The following is an 11,127-nucleotide window of genomic DNA, read 5'->3' as shown; positions in this document are numbered from 1 at the left end:
AAATGGGTAATGAAGAAAAACTTTAATATAAGTTTAACATGACAGCAAATGTACAACGTTTCGACAAGGTTTTTGTCATCATGTCATGTTAAACTTATATTAAAGTTTTTCTTCATTACCCATTTAAGCCGTCTCCAGCCATTAATACCTACCTTGTTGAGAAATAATATAGATATCAAACAGTTAGTGATACCCACAAAGTTCGAAAATAGTTCAGTTATACAAATCAAAATAATTTATATATTAAACATTGTTTTCATTCTGAATGACCAAGTAATGGGGATTCCATGTCCTCAAAACAAAGCCGCGAATATTTCAGTTAGAAGACATTTCTTCACCAATAAAAAAGAAACCACCAGGTCCATCATGTTTAACTCTTGGTTTAGTGTAGTGTATCCTAGTAAACAACAGTATTTCTTTTGGTGAAGGACCGCAATCTTAAACATATTTCAGTTTAAGACCAAACCAAGCATATTATCTACCAATATCAAGTAAACACAATATAAACTACGTTTTTTTCTTGCATTGTGGTCTAAACTAATCACCGCAGTCTTTACCACACCTACAAACATTTTAGGATTTAAGCCAAAATCTATATTTGTCTAACTAAAATTGTACTCTGGTATATTTTAAGTGTCTGTTCGCAACTAAACATAAAAACAGGTTTGTGTTAAACGTTAGACACATATGAATTAACATACAAAATACTTATTTCAATGTTACATATTAAGGAATAACTTCGACCGATTATCCCGTGAACTGGAGTACATGAACAGCCTACTAGCACTATATATTTGAGTCAGAACAACTGAAGTGATGTCACGAAAGTAAACGCACTAAAAACAGTGTAATATAAGTAAAAACAATAGGTAACAATGACATTTTTTGTTACCTTAGCACAACTAAAACTTCCAATTGCTATGCTTTTTCTGCTAGTACTGCCATCAAGAAATGAGACAACCCTTAGTTATAATGGAAGAAATATAACACAGTGATACATATTCTGTAAATATCTATATGTAGCCCATGTGAATCTCTTCCACTGTATTACAACACAGCTCCATTACTGTGGTTCATCAGACCATCAAGACCAAAAAATACGACATCATTGTATTGCAACACAGCTCCATTACTGCATTTCACAGACTAACATAGAACCATCAGTCCAAAAAGTACGACCTCGATGTATTACAACACAGCTCCATTACTGTACTTCACAAACTGATATAGAACCACCAGACCAACAAGTATGATCTCACTGTATTACAACACAGCTCCATTACTACACTTCACATATTTATAGAGAACTACAACACCCCCAATTACTACCTCGCTCTATTATAACACAGCTCCATTATTGCACCTTACATACTGATATAAAGCCACCAAACCAACAAGTACGACCTCGCTAACACAGTTCCATTACTGCATTTCACAGATTAATATAGAACCACCAGACCTACAAATACGACCTCGCTCTATTAAAATACAGTTCCATTACTGCATTTCACAGAGTGATATAAAACTACAAGGGCCACAAGTACAACCTCAAAGCATGGCTAAACATAAGGTCAGCTATACTTACAGGCAAAATAACTCAGGATGTTCATCAACAGTCGTTAACAAAATAGTACCCAGTGATTTTTAAACTTATGACGAAGTGGGCTGAATAAAGTGAAACAACAGGACCCCTGGACTTTACCTTGAGTGAATAATTTAAAATATTGTGACCACCTGTGCCTTTCTATTTACAAAGTAGCGGTCTGAATAATAGGAAACAACAGAACTACCTAGACCTTGTACTGGGTGAATAATAGAAAAGAACACGACTGCCTGTACCGTAACACTTGTTTAAACACTGCTTTTATCTTTTCTTCAGTTAAAACACCTAAATAGCACGCATTTAAAAACTGAAATTTGGAAACCTGTTTGATCTATCAAACCTCTTTATTTAACTAAATGTAAAAGAGGTGTTACACTGTGGAGAATGAAATAAATGCACACACACACTCACACACATACCTATGTTGTCAGATGATTTAGAGCAGTGTAACTCTATGTATGATTAAACAATCTGGTAACACAATTCTGGTAGCACATAGTTCAATTGAAATAGTATTCTGGAGAATAGAGCAGTAAACATTATACTTTAATATGCTGTATAAATTTCTAGTAAAGCAAAATTGTAAGCACAGAACAAAAAGCAAAAGCAACTTTATAAATCTGGCATATTGAAATAATCCGGTTATGTAATTTACAAGTGAGGCTTGATCGCTGCGTCATTTGTAAAGTTACTTAGGCTTACAACTTAGGAGGCTTAATCGCTGCGTCATTTGTAAAGTTACTTAGGCTTACAACTTAGGAGGCTTGATCGCGCGTCATTTGTAAAGTTACTTAGGCTTACAACTTACAAGTTACAAAGTGTCCAAGCATGCAATAAAAAAAACATTAAGGAGGAAATCAACTACTTTGTTATCGTTACTTGGACTGGGCTTCGAATTATTTTTACCAGATAATTTAAAAGAACCCGACAACAAAAAAACACAATATCTATAAGAATAACAACAACAAAATAAAAGACAATTACTAGAAATTCCAACTCCACAAGAATGTTCAAATTGTTAGTTGTTCTTTCATGTTAACGTGTACTACATTTTAGGTCGTGTAATCCATTTATAATTACAAAATTCACTTAAAGGAATAAAATACCAATGTCATCAGTTTAGACCGCTTGTTAACTCCTGCAAATTAAAAACTTGAGTGTTTAGGACGCTCTTACCAAAGCCTTTGAACATCGTCTGCTTCTCACGTGTTTAGTTGACAATACAGCATTGGCGAGTGGACTGAGCAAGGGCGGATTAATATACACTTGTGGTGCTCCTGTAATTGTATTTTTCTAACTTTGTATTCTATTATTAAAGGACAAAAATACGAATTGTTTAATTTCTAATGAATGGATCTGTTATAATCTGATTCTTCTAAGTGTTGATATTAATACTGAAATGCAAAATAATTGAAACTCAGTTTCTTTGCGTAAGAATATACCGCCTTGGCGTCTATGTGCGGGCCTTTGATGTACACGACGTGCGCGAAATCCGAGATAAAGCTGAATAAGTAACTCCTTCATCGTTAGTGTAGTGAGAGTAACGCTTCGTGTTTGATATGTTCATTCGAATGTCGATATAAATAAAAGTTTTGCCTAGAAATAGCTTCGCTTGGAGCTGTCTCTGGTATTGATATGGGAAAAATGTACCGTACCTTTCTCGTTGGTTTTCTCCAGACAATGGGTAAGTAAACGGTATTTTAAAATAGTAATTTCGGAAGAAGTGTAAAGTAGTTTAAACAAGGGTGTTTTAGTCGCAACTGTTATCAATACGAAACTGTTGGTGGGCAACATGCTTCTCGGCTTAGGTTTTTAGATAAAGAGGGTGTACGCTCGTTAATGTAAATACACTTTGTACAATTATTGTTGCACATGAAACATTTGAACTTTTTTTTGTCTTTTTTAAAATTAATTTTATTGTTGATGATGATTAAGGGAAAAAAGGTTCGTCAAAACTTGATTTTTGTAAGTAGTTAATTATATCAAACTTATTGGCCATTGTATCTTAACCATTTTCCCATTACTGCCTTATAATTATTCCAAAATCAGAGAAGCATGCAGTCTGGATTAAATCATTCCAAAATCCAATTATTCCAAAAAGGTGTGCAGTTTCATGGACAACAACTTTGTAAGAAGTCAGTTTCTAACCTATCCTACGATTGTTTTTGGTTCGAATATATAAACATTTATAACTACCCCTTCTTTTCTTTACAGCTTTTATATTGCATTTTATTTTCTGATTTTGTCTTAGATGCAATCTATTGTTTCTAATTTGTCCATTTTGTTCCGTTAATTACTCCAGTACTACTAACTAAATAGATCTCTTGTCACCGCGTTCGTCACTTTATGGGTAATTGCCATGTTACACATGTGCAATCGTAAAATTGCCACAGGACCTTATTGGTTTTATTATTGTTTAATATTGTCTGGGAATTCGTTGCTTTAGGCTTCAATTTAGAACAAATTTTGGGAATACAAAACAGCAGGCTTCAGCTCAAATTAATCATCGATAAAGAATCGCCAGTCTTCTCTAGTTATTACAGGATATATCTGTCGTTATATATGTCAGCACGGTTAAAGACCTTGACATGTAAATTTAATATTCATCATCGTTCAGTTAAACCCCAAAACTACTGTAAACTTACTTTCTAGATTATCAATTAAACTATTTAAGATGTTTAACAAGTAACACATATATGACGCGGATCTAAATTTCTATATGGGTTATTTAGATATTAAGTAGACGGCGAACCATTTTTGTTAATATCTAAATAGTAGATCTGTCTGTCTACGTACCTGTCTGTTTATATATGCACGAAACTGTATATAATCAGTAAAACAAGTTTAACCACACGACCTAACTATATATTAAGTACTCTCAGTTTTCACTGGTAAGGAGTTTTACTTTGTATAACGTTTATTTTCTTGTTACATACATTAACCGAATAAATGAAAGGTGAACATCTGTATAGTGCGCGTAATTCATGTCTCCCAGCTTCTAAGAGATGATACTTCGGTAAAGGACCAAAACTTCAAAGGGAACATTTCATATTGCGAAAAAATAACTAAAAAAACCTAATATTTTATAATAAACACGATTTATAACACGGTGGTGGAAACTTAAGGAGTGTGATGTTAGTGTTTTGTTAGAAAAAAAGGCTCACAAAATCTTGTTTCTTGACGCTTTCGTTCTGCATGTCTTCATTTGATTCAACTGTAGGCTGTTACGTGTCAACGTCAACATAACGAAAATTGCGGTCACCGCAGATATTTTTATACGCCACAGATATCTGAGATCGAATTCGCAAACGTTCTTTGAAATATATCTCGGATTCTAGAATTGCATTTACAGAACGAACATGGAACATTTTCAGAATTTATAGAACGGTTTGGGAAGCTTTACGAACATAGTTCATGTCAGTAACCCGTTCTGTGGTATGATTTTACTATGTATATTATTTAATCGTTTTAGTACGTATAATTCAAGTTTGCAAAAACACGTAATCGAAACCACATGAAAATTACTTTTATTAAAATATTTCCTTGCACCTGTGGAAGACCTGGGTCACCTTCAATTTTCTCTTGCTGCAGAATAAAACAAAACGCACGATGTGTATCATGATAATTTACACGATGTAAATAAAAACCGGTTCTCTCAGCTATATTCATTAGCATGTAATTACTAACCATCTATTCTTTGGCTGCCTTCTAAAGGGTCCAATTTAATGGTTTATTTGGTAACTTTGGAGTTCATATAATAGTTATGAGCTAAAGTTTGTTTATTTGAATTAAGCACAAAATTACACGATGGGCTATCTGTTCTTTGCCCACCACGGGTTTCGAAACCCGGTTTTTAGCGTTGTAAATCCGGAGACTCGGTGTTTGATAATTATTATTAACAAGTGTTTCTGGTTAGTCTTACGAAAATTTCAGTATGAAGATAAATGAATCAGTAACGTTTCTATTGTAGTCCTCATTTAATGTATATGGGTAGTAAGTTTGGAAGTATATTTTGTGCGGGAATTTACGGCACAAGGTATTCTACCAATTCAAATCACACTCATAAAATAAATCTCGTTGTAGTTAGTCCACTGATAGGGTTAATAATCAAACAGAGTTCGGCTAATTTTCTTAAAATATTGGGGGAAAAAATGTTGGTAAAGATAAAAGTATCATGGGTACTAATACGATCGGAACCTGTACGATTATATTCTTGATGTCAGAGATGCATGTAAGTTTGTTGTACGTTAAAATATCAATTTCTATACTTGTTTCTTATTGCTCAAAACAATTAAAGAATAATTGGAACTTATAATACTATAGCTATGTCAATGTCAATTACTTCATCTGTTCACTATTACGTAAATCAGGCACCTGATAATCAATCGCATGATCTGAAACGTTAGTGATTGGTTAATTACAGCCTACGCTACGTATATAGGTCTGGAATGTCATTTTGTAACGAATCACAGAACTGAAACTACTCCGGATTGTTTATGAACCATGGCTAATCTTCACTTAATGCATTCGGATGTTTCACTCATGTGGATAGCCATCAAACGAAAGTAAGCAGGCCAACCATATCAAATTATCACAAATTGGTTAAAGTCTTTTAAATTGCAGTTAAACAATTTGAAATTACTTTGAAACAATGATACACTTCTCCTGACACATGAACAAGACAAGCCGTCATCCACAACAGAAGCACATAACTACTGAATGTCGATTCTGGTTCATTGCTACTGTAAAATACCTACTCCGAAATTGGATAAGATGTGCACAGTCAAAAATAGATGCTGTGTCTCAGTGTACAGGTTATTAGAAAGAAATTTCACAGGGTTATTATGTATATCAGACGCCCAGTGGTGTGAATTCTCCTGCAACAAAGCACAAGTCCACCACAAGAACCCGCCCTGTGATGTCCTTAGATATATTGGTTTCGGACTGGTAAATATAACGAAAGATTCAGCAGAAAATATATTGCAAAGTTAACTTCAATCCTGACAAAACTGAATTGAAACGAGAGGATAAACACGTCTATCTCATTAGATTGTTGAAAAAATCATTCGGAAAAGAGTGAAGAAATCAAACACTATATTAAGCATGTAGGGTTAAATCTTCCAGAGTGCGTTAATCACTTAGTTTATCTATAACTTTCATCAACAGATTTCAGGAGGACAGTCTTCAGGTATTTTTTAGACCTTTAGATGCCTGATGCAACTTAACAATTACTACCTATACTACCTATCGGTAATATAACATTAGGCCAGCTCTGCGTGATTCATGTTATCGCTGTATCGGTAGTAAAGTATTAGGCCAGCTCTGTGTCATTCATACCATCGCAGTACCGGTAATAAAGTATTAGGCCAGCTCTGCGTGATTCATACCATCGCAGTACCGGTAATAAAGTATTAGGCCAGCTCTGTGTCATTCATACCATCGCAGTACCGGTAATAAAGTATTAGGCCAGCTCTGTGTCATTCATACCATCGCAGTACCGGTAATAAAGTATTAGGCCAGCTCTGTGTCATTCATACCATCGCAGTACCGGTAATAAAGTATCAGACCAGCTCTGCGTGATTCATGTTATCGCTGTATCAGTAGTAAAGTATTAGGCCATCTCTCTGTTATTCATATTATCGCTGTATATGTAGTAAAGTATTAAGCCAGTTCTGCGTTACACATATCATTGCTGTATCGGTAGTAAAGTATTAGACCAGCTCTGTATAATTGATATCATTGCTGTATCGCTAGTAAAGTATTAGGCCAGCTCTGTATAATTTATATCATTGCTGTATTGCTAGTAAAGTATTAGGCCAGCTCTGTATAATTTATATCATTGCTGTATCGCTAGTAAAGTATTAGGCCAGCTCTGTATAATTTATATCATTGCTGTATCGCTAATAAAGTATTAGGCCAGCTCATTACGGAGATTATATGAAAACAGAGAACTGGCCAAGTGCTATAACTCTGATAGGGAAGATATATATATACAACACAGCTATGGCCTGATGCTAGAGTACTGATATGGAGGTGATATGAACAACAAAGAATTGGCCTAATAGTTTACTACCGATACAATGATGATGTGAATAACACAGAGCTGGCCTGATACTATTGTATTGATTCAGCGATGATATAAATAATATACAACTGGCTCCATACTAATATTTATTCCGATTAATTTAATATAAAAATAAAATATATGAATGACTGAATGGAAAAAATAAATAATTGATTGCTTTAAAAACGGTCCTATAAGTAAACATGATCATTTTGTTTCTACGTTTTATTTCGTTGGTAAACTTGTAATTCATCCACAGTTTGATAGCAAGGAAACAAAATAAGTTTTTATAATATATTTTCACGACCTTTTAATACCTCTGGGTGTTAAAAATTTTGTAAGATAACGTGGAGAAACAAAACTAATCTATTAAACTAAAGCTCTCACACGCGAGTTTTATCGCACATTCACTATTCTATATACAAACTGGCTACACAACAGAACATAGCTAATACAGAAAGAGAGATGGAGAAACATAAGTAAAAAATAAGAAACATATAGTTAAAACAACGCTATTAAAACGTTTTAAGTTTTCATAAGTTGTTCTTATGCTTTCTTTCTCCTCCCTGAATTTACTTTTATCTTCAGATCATAATACACTGTCTGACGTCGGTTTATTCCCATATAAGGTTTGACTTGAGTTGTTTCAAACCCTAATATCGAATTAAAAGGGAAACACTTATATAAACTGTGTAGGAGGAGTGACTAATTGATAGTATACTTCTATTCTGATCAGTAATTCACTAACTTTTATTATAAACTTTTGTTATACAGATTATAAAATCTGTAAAAACCTATGTTACTACTCAGAAAACATTATCGTTAACTTGTGTCCTAAGCAGGCTACTTACATAGATTAGAACTGAAGATTAACGTAGTAAATAGCGTAGACAATCTGATATGTCTGTCTAACCAGCTGTGTGTAATCTCATAAAAACAAACAGCGTAATGATTAGAATGTAGTAATTAATCAGGTGGACCAGTAGTGTAAATAAAAACTTATCAAGAGGATATCAATAAATATAACGAAAGGCGGGTATATACACTCATATTTATAAACATAACCTCATTGATCAGTCACTAATTAAATTAGAATAAGATTTATCAATAGCTTTACATAAAACAAACATTAAGAACAAACAAAAATCACCTTTATCACTGGCTCATGGAGACTGCATTTGGCACAGGGGAAAATGGTTAGAATGTAGCTTTACTCACTGCCTGACGTCGGTTTATTCCCTGTCTGTCTCTTATATATATAGACTATGTTCTGTTGAGGAATTTTGTGACTTCCAAGTAAGCATGAATAGATAAAAAGACGATGCGTAAAAAGATGAGGTTTATTTATTTTAACAATGGTAATTTTGTACCCACACCCCCTCAACTCAAGCATTGAGTTGGGTGTAAAATTATTCATATAACAAATTGAATATCAGCAGAAAATTGTGTGTGTATATATATATCCGCATGTAATCTAATACAGGGTATTTTAAATAAGGGATAACGATATACCAACTAACAAAGGGTTGTTTATTCTAGTGGAAGACTTCATATAGAGCTGTCTGTCTCTTATATATAGACTTTGTTCTGTTGAGGAATTTTGTGACTTTGAAGTAAGCATGAATAGATAAAAATATGATCGATGTTATAATGTTTTAACAGTTTATATTATGTTGATTCTAGTGGAAGACTTCATATAGAGCTGTCTGTCTCTTATATATAGACTTTGTTCTGTTGAGGAATTTTGTGACTTTGAAGTAAGCATGAATAGATAAAAATATGATCGATATTATAATGTTTTAACAGTTTATCTTATGTGTATTATATATATATTTACAGTGATAGTATGGTTGGCCGGTAGAACTCTAGGTCAAGACAGCTTTTACTTCAACCCTCATCCAAAGGGACAGACTGTCATCAATGGTCATTCTGTAATCCTCCGTTGTAACGTTTCCAACACAAATCACATAGTTTTCTGTTGGACACTTGACAGTCATCCAGTGCTAAACGGGACGAGAAGGTTCCAGGTAGGATCAAACTTGTATATCACCCGTGTTGATCGCCGTAAAGACAGCGGCGAGTTTAAATGTATAGCTACGAACGTGACCTCTGGTATCTCACTAGCCAGTCAAGGAGCCCAGTTGGATATCCAGTGTATGTTTTAATTTTTTATATATTAAAACTAAACCAACTTTACTACACATTCAGTAAAGTAGTGTGTATCTATCTATCTATCTATATATATATATATATATATAAGAATGACAAAATATTAACTGTTATGCTTGCCTGATTTGAAATGATGCTATTATACTAGTGTTTTTTTGGAGATTGTTAAAATTAGTAAAATATGACTGTCTAAACTGGTTTTATTCACTGAACAACAGAATTAAGTAGTCTAAACGTTTGTTGGCCAACTAAGGATATTGAATGACAAGATAAAGTTATGTTATATTATCAACGAATAGCAATATTTAACTGTCACTCGTATAGCACACCTACGGCCTCAAAGTGCAAACAACGGGACGCGAGCCATGAATTGTTAGATTCATAGCCCCAACACGTTAACCACTAGGCCACGCCCGGCCTCGTGTCTCTAGCATTCTACATATATTCATATTGGATCGCTAGAACTCTTAATTTTAAAACATAATTTTTTACTCATCTGTTTCTCCTTTGAACGTTTTCGAAACATTTGATATGCGCAATGTTTAGACGACACGTTAGCAAGACAGTTTACTAATTTATCACTAGAGCCATTAGAAGTAATATATCTGGAATGATATACTTATAATCATTCAACTTTTCCAAATGAAGTGAATACGTAAAGACAATATTGAACAGAGTTTTATATGCTGCCTCCAGAGAGAACTGCATAAAATCACATGTTATTCTCCCTTCCTTACTGTTTTTCGTACAAAGAAGTTTACCATGGTATTTAAGTTTCTCATTTTTTGTTGTAAAAGTTTAATAACAGAAAGCAAGGTTGTATGAAAATAATACACACATGAGAGACATTTCTGGTCTATATATTATGCACCAGGTATGAAAACGAATCTGATCCAGTTTCCTTCAGACTCATTGTATCGAAGTAGTTGCACACAGACTAGAAGTAAGAGACGCCTGGTTGAGGATTCTATGAGTTAATTCACAAATTATAAATAAGAGACACGTGTTTGAAGTTTTGGGATACTGTGAGTTAATTCATAGATTAGAGGGGAAAATCACCTGGTGAGGATACTGTAAATTACTTTACAGATTAAAATTAAGAGTCACCTGGTGGAGGTTTAAGGATACTGTGAATAATTTCTCAAATTGGAGGTAAGAAACATGTGATTGAGGGTATGGGGTTATTCTACTTTTACTTGAAAACACCTCTGATTTTATTATATTATTATTTGTTGTATCAGTCACCCATTGGATGTAGCTATACATTTGCAAACCGCAATCAAGCTGGAAT

The 11,127-nt window shown here is 33.9% G+C and overlaps 1 protein-coding gene across 1 annotated transcript in view; it reads left to right on the top strand.

Moving 5' to 3' along the window:
- The first annotated feature begins 3,124 nt into the window (after positions 1 to 3,124).
- Positions 3,125 to 11,127, top strand: part of LOC106461627 (inactive tyrosine-protein kinase 7-like) — a 62,251-nt gene continuing 54,248 nt past the window's right edge. The window contains exons 1-2 of the mRNA XM_022388633.1: positions 3,125 to 3,287; positions 9,507 to 9,821. Coding sequence (XP_022244341.1) covers positions 3,239 to 3,287; positions 9,507 to 9,821 — 364 coding nt within the window. The 5' untranslated portion in view covers positions 3,125 to 3,238. The remainder of the gene's footprint in view (positions 3,288 to 9,506; positions 9,822 to 11,127) is intronic.

The sequence above is a fragment of the Limulus polyphemus genome, unplaced genomic scaffold (assembly GCF_000517525.1).
Source record: "Limulus polyphemus unplaced genomic scaffold, Limulus_polyphemus-2.1.2 Scaffold1001, whole genome shotgun sequence".
NCBI lineage: Eukaryota > Metazoa > Arthropoda > Merostomata > Xiphosura > Limulidae > Limulus > Limulus polyphemus.
This window is presented reverse-complemented; position numbering and strand designations above follow the sequence as displayed.